General features: G+C 45.5%; 1 protein-coding gene across 10 annotated transcripts in view; it reads right to left on the bottom strand.

Annotated features, from left to right (window-relative positions):
• The window catches only part of LOC120764843 (ubiquitin-associated protein 2-like), a 256201-nt gene that overhangs the window by 165800 nt on the left and 70374 nt on the right, over positions 1–20027 (bottom strand). For 6 of the 10 annotated variants that reach the window (XR_005704307.2, XM_058423898.1, XM_058423899.1 and 3 more), the window contains exons 1-2: positions 8958–9057; positions 4466–4605 (exon numbers count right to left, since the gene is read on the bottom strand). Coding sequence is in view for 9 of the 10 variants with exons in the window: in XM_058423898.1 (XP_058279881.1) it covers positions 4466–4561 (96 nt within the window). In the remaining variant the exon portion in view is untranslated. Of the gene's footprint in view, positions 1–4465; positions 4606–8957; positions 9089–20027 lie in introns of those variants that run through there. The other 4 variants (XM_040088935.1, XM_040088945.1, XM_040088943.1 and 1 more) reach the window with 3 other exon arrangements.

Here is a 20027-nt window from a genome sequence, read left to right as displayed (position 1 = left end):
TGACTTCAGTGGGAATCTGACGCCTTCCATCGTGCCACTTTACTCCCAGAAACTGGATCTCTCGAGCAGGTCCCTTAACTTTGCTCTTCTTGATAGCAAAGCCAGCCTTCAGGAGAATCTGGATGATCTTCTCTCCTTTCTCAAACACTTCCATTGCTGTGTTTCCCCACACAATGATGTCATCGATGTACTGTAGATGTTCCGGAGCCTCACCCTTTTCCAGTGCAGCCTGGATCAGTCCATGGCAGATGGTGGGGCTGTGTTTCCACCCCTGGGGCAGTCGGTTCCAGGTGTACTGCACGCCCCTCCAGGTGAAAGCAAACTGAGGCCTGCATTCTGCAGCCAGAGGAATGGAGAAAAATGCATTAGCAATGTCAATTGTGGCGTACCACTTTGCTGCCTTGGACTCCAGCTCGTACTGGAGTTCCAGCATGTCCGGCACAGCAGCGCTCAATGGTGGAGTCACTTCGTTCAAGGCACGGTAGTCCACAGTCAATCTCCATTCTCCTTCAGACTTGCGCACAGGCCAGATGGGGCTGTTGAAGGGTGAGTGGGTTTTGCTGACCACCCCTTGGCTCTCCAGCTCACGGATCATCTTGTGGATGGGGATCACAGCATCTTGAGTTGTTCTGTACTGTCGGCGATGCACTATTGAAGTGGCAATTGGCACTTGTTGCTCTTCCACCCTCAGAAGACCTACAGCAGATGGGTTCTCCAATAGTCCGGGCAAGGTATTCAACTGCTTAACACCCTCTGTCTCCACAGCTGCTATCCCGAATGCCCACCTAAATCCCTTTGGGTCTTTGAAATACCCATTTTGGAGGAAGTCTATGCCCAAAATGCATGGAGCTTCTGGGCCAGTCACAATAGGGTGTCTCTTCCACTCATTTCCAGTCAGGCTCACATCAGCCTCCACCAAAGTAAAATCTTGTGAACCCCCTGTCACCCCAGCAATGGAAACAGATTCTTCCCCCACATGTCTTGATGGAAGTAATGTGCACTGTGCACCAGTGTCAACTAAGGCCTCATATTTTTGTGGTTCTGATGTGCCAGGCCAACGAATCCACACAGTCCAAAAAACACGGTTTTCCCTAGCCTCTACCTGGCTAGAGGCAGGGCCCCTCTAAGCCTGATTATCCTTATTTCCCTGGGTAACTGGAGCTGCTTCCTTCTTGCTGGAACTTCCTCTCATAGTCTTGCCATCCAACAATTCATGCAGCCGTTGTGTCATAGCATCAGTAGATTCTCCATCCCATCTTTTCATGTTTTCTCCACATTCACGCAGGAGGACCCACAGCTTAGCCCGTGGGATGCCTTTTCCCTCTCTATCTAGGGAACGTTTGCGTGTGGTGCCAGAGCCCCTAACTTGTACTGCAGAGATCTGGAGAATGTCCTGCTTGAGTTCTTTGTGATTCTCCTCCATCTTGTCTGCTAATCCCCGCACCTGTGTTTCCAGAGCTGCAATTCTTGCATGTGTTGGACCATGCACAGCATCTGCATATGTTCGTAGCTTCTTCGCCATATCAAGCACGGTCTCCTCTGTCTCATCCCGCTTCATTATTGCTAAAGCAGAGGAGTATTCTTGTGGCCCAAGTCGTACAAGTTTTCGCCACATCACAGGTGTACATGGTACCAAGTCGGGGTTCCTAGTGTTTATGTCATCTGAGAAGACAATCTCTGCCACTGCCATTTCCCTCAAGTGCTGGATCCCTTGTTCAATGGTTTTCCACTGGGTTTGCTGCATATAGAGATCGTCGGCACAGAGATATCTTTGTGCCACACTTCCCAGGACCCGTTCCCAGAGAGTGCAAGGACTAGCCTCCCTCATCATTTCTTGGTCAATAACTGGATCATGTGACAGGGATCCCAGATGTCTCGCTTCAGTACCATCCAGTATTGTAGCCTCGCCTGCAGCATCCCAAAGACGGACTAACCAACTAATTATAAATTCATCAGGTCGTCGAGTATAATCCTTTCTTAGGCCACGAAGGTCCTTCAGGGAAAAGGACTCAATAGTATCTCCTGCTCTTGCAGCAGTTGGTCGGGCTCCTGCTCTTGCAGCAGTTGGTTGGGCTCCTGATGTTGTAGCAGCCGGTTGGGCTCCTGATCGTGTGCTAGTTGGTTGGACTCCCGATCTTGTGCCAGTTGATTTGGCTTCCGATTTTGTATCAGTTGGTTCAGCTTCTGACTGTGTATCATCAGTTGCTTCAGCTTCTGATTGTGTGTCAGGTGGTTTGACTCCTGACTGGGTGTCAGGAGGCATTGAGGATCCTTCACCTGAATCATCGTCTACTGGTCGATCGGTTTTGTCCGTGTGCTTCTTTCCCTTCTTTACTGCAGCAACTGCCGGTGTCTTAGCCTCACTGTCTGGTTTAGCTGCAGCCTGAATGACTGATTTATCTCCCTGCTCCCTTGCCTCTATCTGCTGCCCTACAGTGTTTAGCAGTGTGTGACTCATTCTAGAAAAGCTATAAACCATATAGAGGAAGCTCACCAGGTGAAATACCAGGAAGGTGGTGTCTTTAACATTCAGGAGACCCTGAACCTTCTCCAAAAGTGATGTAACTGACTCAAAAGAGAAGAAGGAAAGAAGAGGCTGAAGAGCCTCATCCCCTACTCCTCCTCTAACAAACTGGGTGCAATTGTTGATAAATCCCCAAAACATGCTGCTGGAACTAGGACGCAGGGTAGGACGAAAAAACCATAAACTGAACATACCCAGAACAAACTCCAGTATCTTTATAAGCTTCTTGTAAACCATAATCACCGAACCCAGCAAAATAACTATTCTAATTTGTGCATCCCTAGTGTAAAAGCTGTATGTTAGGGACAATATTGGAGCTATTTCTGGGTAAGAAAACAAACCTAGGGACCAGAAAGGTATTAAAACCTCAAAAAAGCCTAGGGAACAGAAATGCAGAAAAGACTCCATTCTAAGAGACATTAGGAATTCAAGAAGCAACATGGCCACTGACTGTTTAATCCCCACCCAAAGGACAACCAAAAAATGCAGTTAATAATAATCAATACAAGTTTTTTCCACTCTCTCGTGCCCCGCAGTGGGCGCCAGTTAGAAATATGTCCTGGTTTGGGACAAATTTGGGAGAAAACCCCTGTATAGGATCCCTCTAAGGAAGCAAGCCCAAGTGGCCCCTCCCTCCAACCGGTCTGGAAAAAAAAAACCCAAAACCCTCTTTGGAGAAAAGTGGAAAAAACTATTTTACTAAACAAATGAAGTGCATACAAGTATAAAGAATGAATAGTATGAAACAATAAAACCTCTCCTTCTGAAGTGAGATGGCAAATTGAGAAAGTCCTTGCCGTGGGTGTAGCTCGGCTCTCTCTCTCAGCGTCTCCTCAGTCCCAGTCCCTCCGGCGCTGCTGGAAAATGCCGAGGTCCAGGCCCCGGTGGGCCGCAGGTGCAGCCCCCAGTGCTCCCCCGGGTTTTCAGTCCAGAGCTGGTTTAAACAGTTCCAAGAAATAGGGAAAAAAAACAGTCCAGGGAAATTCTCTGCCCTAGCTAGCTGAAACTAACTAAAAGCAAAAAAAAAAAAAAAAATGTCTGTCCTGCAGTCTCTCCAAGCCTCCGCCGAACACGCCGTCCGCAGAAGAATGTGGAGGAGTCAGGTAGTTTTCTCAAAACAAACTCCACGCTTCTCCTTGCTCTTAGAACCAGTCTTAAAGGCACAGGACTCAATATACAGCACAAACAGAACAGACGATTGGGGATACAGGCATCATAAAGTTACCCTAGGACAAAAATAAGACAATTTCCCAGGGAAGCAACTCTAGACTGAGAACTGAGGCAATTCTGGAATTGGATCAAATTTTGAAAAGTACCTGACAAAAGAATAATGAGTTGCCAGGAACAGAGACATTTTGCACTTTAACCCAGGCAAGCACACAAGTATTCTGCTGCTGAGAACTAAGACAATGAGGTAAGAGCTTAATTTCAATCTTGCAGATGCTCAAAATAACTTTAGTCTGTTAGTGGACAACCATCTTCATTTCACTTTGTGAAGGCACTGCACAAAAAGTTTAGGATTTTGTGACTTCTAAATATGCTGAATCATGCTGTAGAACACAACATGGACCTAACAAAGCTTTTCCCACCCACCCAAATTCCTCTATTGACCAGAAATTTTCTAGCATCATGAGGCTGGCATATGAAAGAGCTGAGCTCTGAAGACTCTAAGGTAACAGGACAGAAATCCTGACAGGAATAGGCATAGAATTCCTCACTCATGGAAAATGTTGCTGAAGAATACAAAGCTCCTTCAGAGACAAGAATACAGGGACAACTTAATGCTGTGCTGGGTAACTAAGCAATTAAAGCAATATATCAAACAGACTTTTCCAAATAAGACCATAGCCCCCCCATCTTTTATCAGTTTTTACCAACTTAGGGAAGAAACAAATCATTGCATGCTCACTTTCAACTCAAAGATTATATAGTAGCACGTACCTGTACTACTTGTTTCTGTGGTTGTGTTGGCTGAGAGGTTGAAATTTGCATTTTGTCCCTAGTGCCCCGGGTACGTTCACTGCCCACCGAAGTCATCACATACAGTATATACAAAACAATGTATGTATAAAAAAGAAAATCTGAAAGGAAAAAAAGAGTTAAGGCAGGGTACTGATTCAATACCCTGATAATATACAAATGTAGTAGATTGAACTCTTCCTGTCTTTACCACAAACTCTATACAGAGACTCCTGAGAAAGGAGCTTCAATACACTATTTTTGGATTTATTGCAATCTTTACAGAAAAGGGGTAAATGAAGTGGATAAAAAGCATTTTTATCAGCTGACTGGGATCTGTCTAGATCTCTACTTCCAGACAACATCTGGATCTCACAGCTTTTCCCAGTTATTTAACATATAGACTTTTCTATCTGCTACTCTGCTGAAATTCCAACTCCATCTGGATCACTCCTTAATTTTCTTTAATATCTGCTGTCTTGTTCTGATGCCTAGAATTTAACCACTCATACCCACTCAGAATGCTAACAAAAAAGTCACACTCACAAACCAGGCCCTTCCTTTCATCCCCATCATTAAACTGCTTTCCTACACACATACATGAAGTCATAGACAATGCCCAATCTACTTCCCACTCTCATTTTCTCTTATAGAAAAATAATTATCCTTACCTTTAAATATAGCCTTTGTAGCCAATTTTTTCTTCTCCCTCACACTTGAAGAAATTATTTACAAAACTACTTATTAACCTGCTTTGAACATATATTGGTTGTATGGCAACAAAAGAAAACAAAAGAAAACTCAAACCACACCCACCCACCAGTGCTATCCCATTTGTGGTAGCCAGCTTTCATTCTAATTCATTTTCTATCATTAAAATTACTTTGAAACAAGAAATTTATTATTCCCCCTGTGTTTTTACAGCATCTGACACAAGGTTAATTGACAAGTATGGCTTATAGTTACTATGATAAACTGAAACAGATCTCTCGACTGGTCAGGTCAGAGTTAACTGCCTGGTTTCTGTCCCATGACACTGGGAAGTAAAACCTGCAAATTTAGGGAACTAAGGACAACCTACAAGTGGTATACCTAGGCAGGAGGATGTCACCGAGACACACAAAGCAATCACACGCAGACAAGAGATTTTCGCAGAGGTTCCTCTGATCCAGCTCCCAGCTGAAAGAGCGGAGAGAAGAGACCCCTTTGTTTATTCTTTTACTTTTATACATTTGTGGGTCTAGCAGAAGATTGGCTTTTTGGGGTTTCCACCCCTCAGCCTCAGTGGCCAGACGAGTTGTCAGTTACAATTGTTTTCAGGTTAGAAATATGTAAACAAAGGACAAAGAATGAAAAACAAAGGGTTTGTTTATATTACTTCTGTGGGAAAGGTAGAAAAACTGCTCTAATATTCTACAGTAACTAAAAGATCTGACTCCATTTATGAAAATCAAAAGGCTAATAAAAAACTCAGAAAAACCAGGGTAACAGGAGGAGATGTGCAAACAAGCAGCAAAATGCTTTTACTGCAGCCCCAATGTATGAACGTGCCTCAGCACACAACTTGTCAGGGCAGCAGCTTTGGTGCAAGCTGGTTAGCACTGAGTTCAGTGCACAATAAAGCTCAGATGAAAACTGATCACACTGTTGTGATCATATGGGCATATTCAATACCCAACTGCTCACTGGCATTCACAAGGAATGGGTACTCAACAATTAAAGTATCAATCAACTATTGGCAATTTGAGCATATGACAATAAGCAATGAAAAAAATAAAAACAAGCACCCTTAATAGAGAACTGTTGCAGTGAATCTATTAGCTAGACAAGATAAACCTGGTCATAACAAATCCAATTCGGCTAACCTGGCTTGTTCTACAAGTCCCTAAGTGAATAAGAGAACTCATACAGAGACCTCAGCCAATCATAGCCAGTCCAGAAAGCAGACATATATCACTGGTCAAGGAGCTGGACAGGGCTAAGACCCAGACCAATCAGTTGTCTAAGCACAGGAGTTTTGAACTCCCTATATAAGATGGTTCCAAACAATAAAACAGGCTGTTTATCTTATGATCAAGAGGACTCAAGTAATTTTTTGTCTCCAACTCATGACCACACATGTAATATGTGGTGCCCCTGATGTGAGGACAACAGCCACCCTGCCAGAGAGCAAAGGAAGACAGAGCAGCCCATCAGGCTGTATAAAAAATATGGTGAAGACAGTCACTAATGCGGCGTGAGAACCGGAAAAAACAAAAGCGAAAAGCTGAAAAACTAGAAAAAAAAACCTGCGGTAAACATGGAAAGATGAGTTTCACTGGAATAAAACCTCATCGTCAATGAAACGACTGGGCTAAAAGTCAAAGGGTGATCAATTATGGGTAATAGAATAATGTATCTCGCTCAACATTTGCTGGGCTTGCAACAGTAGGCAAGGCCATTGCTTGCAACACCAAGATGAAAAGAATGTGATGCTAGCAGATAAGAAAGAAACCGTCTGCTTGAGGCGGTGATAAGAAGGACTGTTATGACCAAGGCTAGCCTTGCAGCTCGAACTGTTACCAAGAAGCCAGTGAACGTGCGCAAGAGGATGGGGCAAAAAGTTCAAACGAGAGGAAGACTTGTATTACTTCATATTGAAGACCACCAACGACCACCAGAGGGCATTGCACAGGCACAAAAGACTGATAAGTTCATTTCAATACAAAATGAGAATAGGTGGGGTTAGGTGATAAATATGTATAGACAAATTAATGCATATGTAACATTTTAGAGAATAAGTAGAGAAAGGTGACTCTTTGGTGTTGCGCATGCCTTTGGGAAAGATCCTGTATCGCGCCCAGTGCTAATAGAAATACATACCTACTCTAACTCTTAATAGTTGTGGAGTCTTTTTTTCTGCAAATCATTTTGGCGATCATGAAGGGACCCTTTTCTGCCCCTCTGGGACTGACTGGGGAACAGACTCCCTTAGTGCACCCCAGGATTTCCTGGAGGGACCCTGGTCCCCTGGCTCGCTCACTGCAGGGACACACAACAGACCGCTGGCACTGCAGACAAACAGTATATATCGATCCTAGGGAAACCCATAAGTTGTAGGCAGGGCCAGAGGGCAGTTTGGTAAGCTATTGGAGACGTCTAGTGCACAACATAGTCCCTAGGTAAGTGAAATTTGGGCTTGCAAGCAGGCGCTGATCAATAGAGTGATTAGCAGAAGGATTCCGTGGACTAATAGAGCAGCCTGGCAGAGGGATTAGGGGGTTCCCTGTCTGATAGTGCAGCTGCGAGCAACTCTGGGGGTGAGTTGAGCAAACCCTTGTTTTTGTTTGTGTTAATCCTTGCTTTTGTTTGCATGAACCCTTGTCTTTTGTCTGTGTATTGTGATTTTGAGTCTGGACTTTTGACTCTGTGATCCTTTGTTTGTGTCCTTCCGCATCCCCGGCAGAGTAGCAAGTGGAGGTTCCACTTCGAGACACTGAGCTTATGCTTCCACCCCATTCTGAGCGGGCAGCGGGGGTGTCCTGTGCTGAGCCACTGCACTCGTGCTTCCTCCCCATTCCGAGTGGGCGGCAGGGGTGGAAGTCTCGTGCCGAGCCGCTGTGCTTGTGTCTCCTACTCCCCATTCCTGAGCGGGCAGCAGGGGGTCCCGGGCTGAGCCACTTCTGCCTCCACTCCTCCGGAGAGAGAGCGGGATAGCTTTTGTGGTAATTTTATGGCTTTTGGTTTGAGAGGGTGACATCTCACTTAGGTGCTGATACAGTGTAAGGTACAGGGCTTAGTATTACTCCTCTGTCAGGCAGCAAAGTGTATGCACCCGGTGGGAAAAGGAATAACATCTTAGCCTAATAGACCTTGAGCCCGTGATTTTAAAACTTGTGTGAAGAAATCACATTTGGTTCCTAAAACTTGGGAAGTGTAGGAGGAAGACTGGGAGAGGACTGTGATAGCATGTAAAAAAAGGTTTGGGTGGAAGTGAGACAAGGAAAGGAGAATGAGATAATGGGGACTGGCCAGAGCAAGGAAATTTCTAAAGCTAGTCCTCTGGGGTGCATCCTGGCACACTGGAAGGATATTGTGGGTTCTGGGGGCACAGAGAGCAAATAGAATCTTATTAAGTATTGCAGTCAGTGGTGGCCTTCGTATTGATTGGAAGATGGAGCAAGATAGCCACCTACATGAACATTAGAATACAACACCTTATCATAATTGGTGTTGTTCTTAAGGCAAGAAGGCAACTGGGACAAGATTTCGTATGAGGATATGTTTTTCTCCCTTCATAACCACCCTGAATGGCAGAGAGATTGTGGAATGAGAGCCCCTTCTGATCCCCTAGTACTAACCCTTGAAAAAGACCACAAAGCAAAAAAAGAGAAGTTTAAGCGGTGCTGCTCAGCTTGTAGCATTGGTCAGAGATGTACAAGAAAAGATAAAGTATACCAGACAGTAACACAGGAACAAGAACTAGATGACTTACTTAGGCCTCCCCCTGGGGAACAGGAGGAGGATGAAGACTCAGAGGAGACATCAGCTCCAGTAGCTCCAGCACGTCCCCCTTCTAGTAGTCCGATTTCTTCTTGGACTAGAAAGCAGGTATTCCAAGCACCCCTACAGGAGGCAATGGGGCCAGATGGAGAAGGAATGTTAGTTAAGGTGCCTTTTTCCAATATTGACCTAGAAGCATGGGAAAAGGTTGCTAAAAATTACCGGAGCAACCCAATAGCCACTGCCAAACGTTTAAGATATATAATAAAACAACATAACCCAGATTGGAGGGATATGCAATTATTATTAGATGAGCTGACCAAAACAGAAAACAATTGATTTTAAAAACAGCAGGGGATTTAGCGGAAGACTATTACAGAACTCAGCAGTTAGATGTAAAGGACTATTTCCCACTTCAAAAAACAAAGTGGAACCCAAATATAACAGCAGAAAGAGGAAAACTGGAAAGCTATCAGGAATGGATAGCAAAAGAGGTGGAAAGAGCCATTCCCAAAACTATAAACTGGTCAGCCTTATATGCAAACAGGGTCCCTCCGAGTCTCCATCTGAATTCCTAGAGCATCTGGGAGACGCAATACGCCACCACACCCCACTGGTTCCTGGATCAGATGTAGGAATACAACAGTTAGTTTAGTTTTAGGACAGTCTATGGGAGACATTAGATGTAAACTTCACAAGCTTCAGGGAATGGACAGGAAGAACCTAGAAGCCCTATTAGATGAGGCATAGAGAGTATTTAGCAATCGAGAAGAGGGATACAAACAAGGAATGAAAAAACTGGTGGCAGTTGTGAGTGAACAAGAAAAAGGTAGACGCAGGCAGGGACCACCCAGACAAGACCCACCCCGGTTAGGTAGAAAGCAGTGTGCGATTTGTAAGAAGATGTGTCACTGGAAAAATCAGTGCCCAGAATAAAGATGGAATGACCAACAGGAAAGAGGAAACCGGGGAAAAAGGGGGTGATCGCACAAGTGAAAGAAGACTGAGGAGTACTGGAGGATTCCACCCCAATGGATCCACTGGTAATAAAAATGAAGATGGGGAAAGAAGGGGAAGAGCTGAAATTTTTAGTTGACATGGGAGCGATGTATTCAGTTTTAAACAAAGTTTTAGTGCCCGTGGGAAAAGATTATGTTGTGGTTCAAGGGGCAACTGGCCAATCTAAAAAGACATACTTCTGTAAACCCTTAAAATACAAGCTTGGGAAGCAGTGGGGCATTCATAGTTTTCTATATATGCCCAAATCACCGCAATCACTTTTGGGTAGAGATCTATAAGAACAATTACAAGCAACAATTACCTTTAAAAATGGGGAAATTACTCTGGAAGTAAATGATCAACAATACGTAAAAGTATTGAGCTTAATGTTAACAGCTATGGAAATTAAAGAGGAAATTAGTGAAAAAATAATTAACCAGGCTTTTCCTGGAGTGTGGGCTTCCAACGTACCAGGGAGGGCAAAAAACACACCTCCTATACAAATTAAACTTAAGGAAGGGAAACAAACAGTGAGAATTAAACAAAACCCCTTGAAAAAGGAAGATAGGGAAGGAACTAGCCCAATAATTTAAAATCTTTTACAATTAGGATTGCTGAAAGCGTGTCAATCTGACTTTAACACTCCCATTTTGCCAGTTAGAAAACCTGATGGGTCATATCGAATAGTACAAGATCTATTAGCTGCCAACAAGATAACTGAGGATCTCTATCCTTTTATAGCAAACCCATATACTTTGTTAACATGCCTAACACCAGAGCTAATTTGGTTTACCATTTTAGATTTGAAAGATGCCTTCTTCTGCCTCCCTCTCCATGAAGCCAGCCAGAAAATTTTTGCACTTGAATGGGAGAACCATAAAAGTGGACGCAAAACCCAGCTCACATGGACGGTTTTGCCTCAGGGGTTCAAGAACTCGGGCACCTTGTTCAGAGAACAACTTGCAAAAGACTTAGAATCCTGGGAGGCACCATCAGAAGAAGGAAGGTTGTTGCAGTATGTAGACAACCTCCTCATAACCACCAGGACAAAAGATGTGTGTAGCATGGATGGTAAGCCTTTTAAACTTTCTAGGACTCTAGGGGTACAAGGTATCTAAGAAAAAGGCCCAGGTGGTAAAGCAGAAAGTGATCTACCTAGGTTATGAGGTTAGTACTGGACAACGGACTCTAGGTCAAGATTGTAAAGAAACAATATGTTTCTGTGGTTTCAGGCAGATTTTGGGAGAAACCCTCCCACGGGGCCCCCCTTCCCTCCTCCAACTGGTTCGGGAAAAAAGATTTCCTCAGAGAGAAGTGGAAAAAACCTGTTTATTAAACAGGCAAAGCACTCCCAGCACAATACCCGATGACAAGAGCTTCGTGCCGCTTACGGAGGGATAACAAACTTAAAGAAAGTCTCCTCGAGGGTCGTTACTGTGCTCCACCGCTCCGTCTCCTCTGCTGACGCTGGGAGAAAAGGAGATGTGCAGGGCTGGTCTTGGTGGGGTGAGTCCCCTGTGGAGGCCCCCGGTGCTTCCCCAGGTCTTTAGTCCGGAGAGGTTGGAACAGTTCCGAGGAGAGGACAAAAAAAGCAAAAAGGAAGGAAAAAGGACAAAAAAAGAAAAAGAAAAAAAAAAGCAAAAAGCTTCAGCTATTCTACAGCTAACTACGCTAGCACTAAACTAACTAACTGCCGGGGAAAAAACAACAGAGCTTCTTTTGTCTTGCTGTGTTCCAGCTCCCCCGCTTCAAGGTCACTCCAATGAGCAGAGTTTTCCTGGGGAAAAAACAAACCGCGCTTGCCCTCCCCCCTGCACCCAACAGACGATTGGGGATACACAGTCACCCCATGACATCTTCCACCCCTTATCCCCATATCGTTGACTTACAGACAGAACCAATATATATTCCACATAAAACTTCCATCCATTCTCCCCACAAAAAAAAAGAATACAAGCAATACCCTCTCACACATTTCCTTCTATTTCATTCTGCGTGGTTTAATGTACAGACAATGGCAATAACATTCAGCAGACAGTGATGTTTGTAAATGATTCTCACCCAACAATCAGATCTCCCTGAGGCACACATCGTGTTGTTCCATCTTTCTGCATTATCCACCATGTGCAACCTGGTCCCTGAGCAAAGACAACCCCACGAATGGGTTTGTCTGAACTTGAGGCAGACTTGATCCACACTGTCTTCCCTAACAGACCTCTGGCATGCACCACTGGGACTTTATCTCCATCTATTGTATGCAGAGGCTCAGCCTGCGCAGGGCCTGCTCGGTTGGTGGAGCCTCGGGTGTTGACCAACCAGGTGGCCTTTGCCAAATGCTGCTCCCAATTCTTGAAAGATCCCCCACCCAATGATGTCATCGATGTACTGTAGATGTTCTGGAGCCTCACCCTTTTCCAGTGCAGCCTGGATCAGTCCATGGCAGATGGTGGGGCTGTGTTTCCACCCCTGGGGCAGTCGGTTCCAGGTGTACTGCACGCCCCTCCAGGTGAAAGCAAACTGAGGCCTGCATTCTGCAGCCAGAGGAATGGAGAAAAAGGCATTAACAATGTCAATTGTGGCGTACCATTTTGCTGCCTTGGACTCCAGCTCGTACTGGAGTTCCAGCATGTCCGGCACAGCAGCGCTCAATGGTGGAGTCACTTCGTTCAAGGCACGGTAGTCCACAGTCAATCTCCATTCTCCGTCAGGCTTGCGCACAGGCCAGATGGGGCTGTTGAAGGGTGAGTGGGTTTTGCTGACCACCCCTTGGCTCTCCAGCTCACGGATCATCTTGTGGATGGGGATCACAGCATCTCGAGTTGTTCTATACTGTCGGCGATGCACTATTGAAGTGGCAATTGGCACTTGTTGCTCTTCCACCTTCAGAAGACCTACAGCAGATGGGTTCTCTGATAGTCCAGGCAAGGTATTCAACTGCTTAACACCCTCTGTCTCCACAGCTGCTATCCCGAATGCCCACCTAAATCCCTTTGGGTCTTTGAAATACCCATTTTGGAGGAAGTCTATGCCCAAAATGCATGGAGCTTCTGGGCCAGTCACAATAGGGTGTCTCTTCCACTCATTTCCAGTCAGGCTCACATCAGCCTCCACCAAAGTAAACTCTTGTGAACCCCCTGTCACCCCAGCAATGGAAACAGATTCTTCCCCCACATGTCTTGATGGAAGTAATGTGCACTGCGCACCAGTATCAACCAAGGCCTCGTATTTTTGTGGTTCTGATGTGCCAGGCCAACGAATCCACACAGTCCAAAATACACGGTTTTCCCTAGCCTCTACCTGGCTAGAGGCAGGGCCCCTCTAAGCCTGGTTATCCTTCTTTCCTTGAGCATATGTCTTAGAGGTTCCTTCAAGGGGGTCGGACATGTCATCATCATCATACTTGGCAGTTCGGCTACGGGCAACTGGAGCCGCTTCCCTTTTGGTGGAACTCCCTCTTTGAGTCTTGACTTCCTTCAATTCACGCACCCGTTGTGCCAGGGCAGCTGTAGATTTTCCATCCCATCTGTTCATATTTTCTCCACAGTCCCGCAGGAAGAACCACAGCTCAGCACGTGGAGTGTATCCTCTCTCCCTAGCCGGGGAGCATCTACGTTGGGTACCAGAACCTCTGATCTGCACTGCTGAGATTTGGAGAAGGTCCTCTCTAATCTCCTCCCTGAGTTTCTTATGATTTTCATCTATCTTATCCTCTAGTTTCTGTAGACGTGTTTCTACAGCTGCGATCCTGGCGTGTGTTGGGCCATGCACAGCATCTGCATATGCTCGGAGCTTCTTTGCCATATCAAGCACCGTCTCCTCCATGTCCTCCCGCTTCATTACTGCTAAAGCAGAAGCGTATTCTAATGGCCCGAGTCGTATAAGTTTTCGCCACATCACAGATGTACATGATACCAAGTCTGGGTTCCTAGTGTTTATATCATCTGAGAAAACCATCTCTGCCACTGCCATTTCTCTCAAGCGTTGAATGCCTTGTTATATGGTCTTCCATGGGGTTTGCTGCATATAGAGATCATCTGCACACAAGTATCTTTCTGCCACACTTCCTAGGACCCGTATCCAGAGACTGCAAGGACTAGCCTCTCTCATCATCTCCTGGTCGATGACTGGATCATGTGACAGGGATCCCAGATGCCTCGCTTCAGTGCCATCCAGAATTGTAGCCTCGCCTGCAGCATCCCAAAGACGGACTAACCAACTAATTATAGATTCATCAGGTTGTCGCCGGTAATCTTTTCTTAGGCCCCGAAGGTCCTTCAGGGAAAAGGAATCAATATTTGCTTCTGATCCTGTGCTAGAAGCTTTGGCTTCTGATTTTGGTGAAGGTCCTTCTCTTGGGTCATCATCGTCCACTGGTCGATCGGTTTTGACTGTGTGCTTCTTTGCCGGAGCAACTGCCAGGGGCTTTGGCTTACTGTCTGCTTTAGCTGCCAACTCAGGTTCAGGTTCTAGTCTAGCTGCTGGCTTCATAACTGGGGTATTGACTGTAGCCTGAGTGACTGGGGTAGCTGTTGATTTGTATCCCTTCCCCCCTGCCTCTGTCTGCTGCCCTACAGTCTCTAGCAACGTGCGATAAGCATATGCCAGGGCCCAGCTTACTGCAGCCATCTTCTCCCCCTTAGAGCCATCATGGTACCTCTCTTTCAGGTATTTCCCCAACTCCACTGGATTCTGAATTTGTTCCCGTGGAAAATCCCAGACTACAGGGTCAGAGAATTCCTTGAGGAGTTGGCCCATATCCTCCCATTCTCCACACCACTCAGGATTTCCTCTGCCTGGGTCAGGAGTTTTATCAGCCCCTCTAGAAATCTCAGCCCATATTCTAGAGAAGCTGCAGACTGTATAGAGGAGGCTTACCAGATGACATACCAGAAAGATGGTCTCTTTAACACTCAGGGGAAACTCAACATTCTCCAACAATGATTTAACCGATTCAGAGGAGAAGAAGGAAACGAAAGACTGCAACGCTTCATCCTCTGCTCCTCTTCCCACAAACAGGGTGAATAACCATAACCATGACCCATACATAGTAGGAAAAGATCTCAGCACCTTTATAAACTTCCTACAAATGATTATGATTAAACCAAGGCCAATAGCTACTCTAATCCGTGTCCCTCTGCTGTAAAAACTGCGTATTAGTGACAATATTGGGGCTATCTCTGGATATGCAAATAAACCTAAGGACCACAAAGGTATTAAGACCTCAAAGAAGCCTAAGGATCCAAAACACAGCAAGGCCCCCATCCCAAGAGACATGAGGTCAAACAGCATAATTACTGACTGCTAAATATTAATCAGTACAGGGTTTTTCCACTCTCTCGTGCCCCACGTATGGGCGCCAATAAGTTTGTGGTGGTTTCAGGCAGATTTTGGGAGAAACCCTCCCACGGGGCCCCCCTTCCCTCCTCCAACTGGTTCGGGAAAAAAGATTTCCTCAGAGAGAAGTGGAAAAAACCTGTTTATTAAACAGGCAAAGCACTCCCAGCACAATACCCGATGACAAGAGCTTCGTGCCGCTTACGGAGGGATAACAAACTTAAAGAAAGTCTCCTCGAGGGTCGTTACTGTGCTCCACCGCTCCGTCTCCTCTGCTGACGCTGGGAGAAAAGGAGATGTGCAGGGCTGGTCTTGGTGGGGTGAGTCCCCTGTGGAGGCCCCCGGTGCTTCCCCAGGTCTTTAGTCCGGAGAGGTTGGAACAGTTCCGAGGAGAGGACAAAAAAAGCAAAAAGGAAGGAAAAAGGACAAAAAAAGAAAAAGAAAAAAAAAAGCAAAAAGCTTCAGCTATTCTACAGCTAACTACGCTAGCACTAAACTAACTAACTGCCGGGGAAAAAACAACAGAGCTTCTTTTGTCTTGCTGTGTTCCAGCTCCCCCGCTTCAAGGTCACTCCGATGAGCAGAGTTTTCCTGGGGAAAAACAAACCGCGCTTGCCCTCCCCCCTGCACCCAACAGACGATTGGGGATACACAGTCACCCCATGACACAAACCCCAAAACCCAAGAAAATAAAAAAACTGAAAACCTTTTTGTGAATGACTAGATGGTGTAGATTATGGATATACAACCATGGGTTGCTGGTAAAACCTCTGTATGCGCTTATTACAAACAGAGCAAGAGACCTCCAGTGGACAAAGGAGGCCACACGAGCCTTTCACCAGCTAAAGAAAGCTCTCATGTCAGCTCCAGCTCTGGGACTTCCAGATGTGAGTAAACCATTTTTTCTGTTTTCCCGTGAGAAACAGGGGATAGCCCTGGGAATACTGGCACAAGACCTGGGCCCATATTGAAGGACACTTGCTTACTTTTCAGGGGAACTAGATGCAGCAACCAAGGGATAGCCAGAGTGCCTCAGAGCTATTGCAGCAGTTGTGCTGAATATTCAGGAGGCATGCAAATTCATCCTGGGACAGAAAATTACTATGCTAGTGTCTCACACAGTATTTGCAGTGTTGAAAGTAAAAGGCAGGCACTGGCTTTGCCCACAGAGGTTCCTGAAATACCAGGCCATCATAGTGGAACGAGATAATGTAGAAATAGTGGTAACTAACAGTGTCAACCCAGCTTCTTTTCTCAGTGGAAATCAAGGAGAGCAAGCATACCATGATTTCCTCGAGAGTATCGAAGCAACCTACTCCAGCCATCCAGACCTGAAGGACACCCCTTTTGATTATGCAGAAACCTGGTTCACTGATAGAAGTAGCTACATAACTGGGGGAAAACTACATGCTAGGTATGCTATTACCACCACCAGGAGGGTAATTGAATCTGGACCCTTGCCAGCAGGTACTTCTGCACAAAATGCCAAGATAATTACCTTAATTTGTGCTTTAGAAAGAGCAGAAGGAAAGAAAATAAATATTTACACAGACTCAAGGTATGCTTTTGGGGTTGTACATGCACGTGTAGCCATCTGGAAGGAAAGGGGGCTGCTGGACTCCAGAGGGAAGAACATCAAACATACAAAAGAGATAATGTCACTATTAGAAGCAGTTCAACTGCCTAAGAAGGTAGTAAATATGTACATTAAGGCACACCAGAAGGTGAGCTCAGAACTAGAGGAAAGAAATGAGGTGACGGACAGAGAAGCAAAAGAAGCAGAAAAAAGTGAGATAACAGTAATGGGAGATTTGATTCCGGATGGTCATATCTCCCTTGAAGGTAAGCCAGAATATAATAAACAAGATAGAAAACTAATTGAGAACCAAGGGGGAACATATAACCAAGAGGGATGGGCCGTCACCGCAGAAGGGAAACCAGTTATCCCCTTCCCATCTACTGTGGTCACTAGTAAGAGAGGAACATCAGCAAACACAGTGGGCAATTGATACCGTGCATAACTATTTAATTGAAAAAATTACCACCAAGAACCTATATGCTACCATCACCCAAGTGACTCGGCAATGTGACCTTTGCCTCCAGACTAAACCCAAAAATACCCCCAAACAAAAGCTTAGTCAAACTGGGAGGGGCCATGGGCCCAGGCAGCAGTGGCAATTTGACTTCTCAGAACTCCCAAGGGGGGTATCAATATTTATTTGTGTTAACGGATACCTTTTACAGATAGCCAGAAGCTTTTCCCACCAGGACTGCCAAAGCCTGGGAGGTGACCAGAGTATTATTACAGATCATACCACGCTTTGGAGTTCCAGCCACAATATCCTCAAATAGAGGGCCACATTTTATTTCAAAGACAGTACAACAAATTAGCTGTCATTTAGGTATAGACTGGGAACTTCACATTCCATACCACCCTCAGTCAAGTGACCAAGCGGAGAAAATGAATCATTTAATTAAACAACAGATTGTGAGACTAGGGCAAGAAGCTAATCTGCCATGGCACCAGTCTCTCCCGCTGGCAATGTTACAAATCCATACTAAACCCAGAACCAAAGAAAAGTTAAGTCCTTTTGAAATGCTTTATGGTAGACCATATAGGGTACAAAAAAGAATGTCCACCCAAGTTAGGGAAGAGACACTGACTGCCTACATGGTGGCCCTGGGTAAACAACTCAGAAAAATTGAAAAAAATGTGGCTGGAACTCGGAGTATAGGACTGGATGGGCCAGTGCATGACATACAACCTGGAGATTATATATATGTTAAGTCTCTTACAGAAAAGACTCCGGAACAACGAGAGGAATGAGAGGAATGAAATTTGTCTTTACAAACAAGCCCTGGGTCTGCTAGTAGATAAAACTAGCACTGAGAGATAAGAGAAACAATGGGAAGGATTCTATTGATTGATGAATGGAAAAGAAGATACTTCCCTTTACAAACAAAACATAGGTTTGTTTGTAAGTGAAATTGAATATTGAAAGATGAAAGCAACAATGGGGAAAAACCCATAAATCCCATAAAAATTAAAAAATAGGGGGGTTATACATTAAAAGGGGAATCTGAGGTCTTAGGCATTTCGCGAAGTCTGTACCTCTCAAGTACCTCAGCCAATGGGGAAAGAGAGAGGGAAATGCGGCCGGGAAATTAGGATAAAAAGGAGGCTGCGTCCTCTGAAAAATTGAGAGACCCCAGGGGAAATGCCCCATGGCCTCTCCCTTTATTCGAATAAAGTAAAAGGACTCCTCTGTCTCCTTTTTGGACATAAACCTCTGGTGTTCGTGGATTAATTTTCCTAACAATTTGGGGGCTCTCGTCCGGGATATTTCCACCATCCGGGGCGGCGGGCAGCAAGCGGAGCCGAAGGCATGCCTCACCCAGTTTCAGTGATCAGCTCCCCTTGGTGGCAGCCAGCACCGGGCGATCGATTGGCTTCCCGAGACTGTCCAGGAGACAGACGAGTGACGGACCAGGGGGGTCTGTGAAGAGTCCGCAGGGAAGGAACACTGAAAATCTCACCGGTGAGTAAAATGGGATCTTTGGGGAGCAAACCTGAGAGGGCACCCATGGAGGGCAGCACAGGTAAAACACAGCACCCATGGAGGGTTGCTAGGGTAAAGCCGGGAAGGGGCCCCAGCAAAAGGGATGACGATCCCATAATACCCCCGGAGAGTCCCTTGGGGAGAATGCTGAGGTCTTGGGACAGACTATGCATTCACCCAGAGGTAACTATGGAAATGATGGTAAAATATTGTTATTTTGTGTGGCTGGAGTACAAGTTTCCAAAGGGGCTTATATGGCCACCTTATGGAACAGATTTAAAGTATTTAAAGGAGAATTAAAAAGGATAAATTGAAAGGGAATGTGGATTGATATGGTTTAGACAAGCAACAAAAGAAATCTATGTGTTTAAAAAAACAAAAAAGGAGAAGAGGAAAAAAAGGAGGAAGGGGGAACTAATGAGAATTGGGATGTTCTTCAGGACCTTCCCCTGTCTTGTCCTCCAGTGTTGCCAGCTGAACCAGGACCAGCTGCAGATCCCCTGTATCCTCAACTCCCAGAGCAAAGGGATCAGGGGAATGGTGTTCCTACAGCCCCTCCTGAGAATAATAATGGTGTAGGGGGAAGGGAGCAGCCTATCATACCCCCATGTAGAACTAGAAGAGGAAATCAATTGAGCACACCATAAGGCCCCCCGGACCCAAGAGACAGGGGTACACCAGATGCCACTCCACCAAGTTCCTTTAGGGGGTCAAGGGGGAGGCTTTGGGTTTGTAATTGTACCACTTACTACCCAGGATTGAAGGGGGTTGAAAAAAGAATTACCCCCATATTTGGATGATCCCATAGGGGTGGGGGAAAAGATAGAAGAATATTTAGGAAATGCGGATTATACATGGAAGGATTGGGATTTTCTCCTGGGGATTTTATTTGGGTCATAAGAATAACGAATGATTTTGCAGAAAGCTCGGCAGCTGTGGGAGGATGAACATCCACAAGCAGCAGGGGGGGCTGGACCTAATGTACTTACAGTGGATGATGCCATCCCCCAGGTGGACCCCCAGTGGAACCCAAATGAGGAGACCAGTCTGTCTCGCCTCCGCGATTACCGTGCTTATTTGATTAGGGCAATTAAATCAGCAGTTCCCAGAACTAACAACATAGCTAAGGCTATGTCCTTAGAACAGGAGAAACATGAAAGCCCCTCTCA

This window comes from Hirundo rustica, chromosome W (assembly GCF_015227805.2).
Source record: "Hirundo rustica isolate bHirRus1 chromosome W, bHirRus1.pri.v3, whole genome shotgun sequence".
Lineage (NCBI taxonomy): Eukaryota > Metazoa > Chordata > Aves > Passeriformes > Hirundinidae > Hirundo > Hirundo rustica.
The sequence above is the reverse complement of the archived record's forward strand: the minus strand, read 5'-3'. Positions and strand labels throughout refer to the sequence as shown.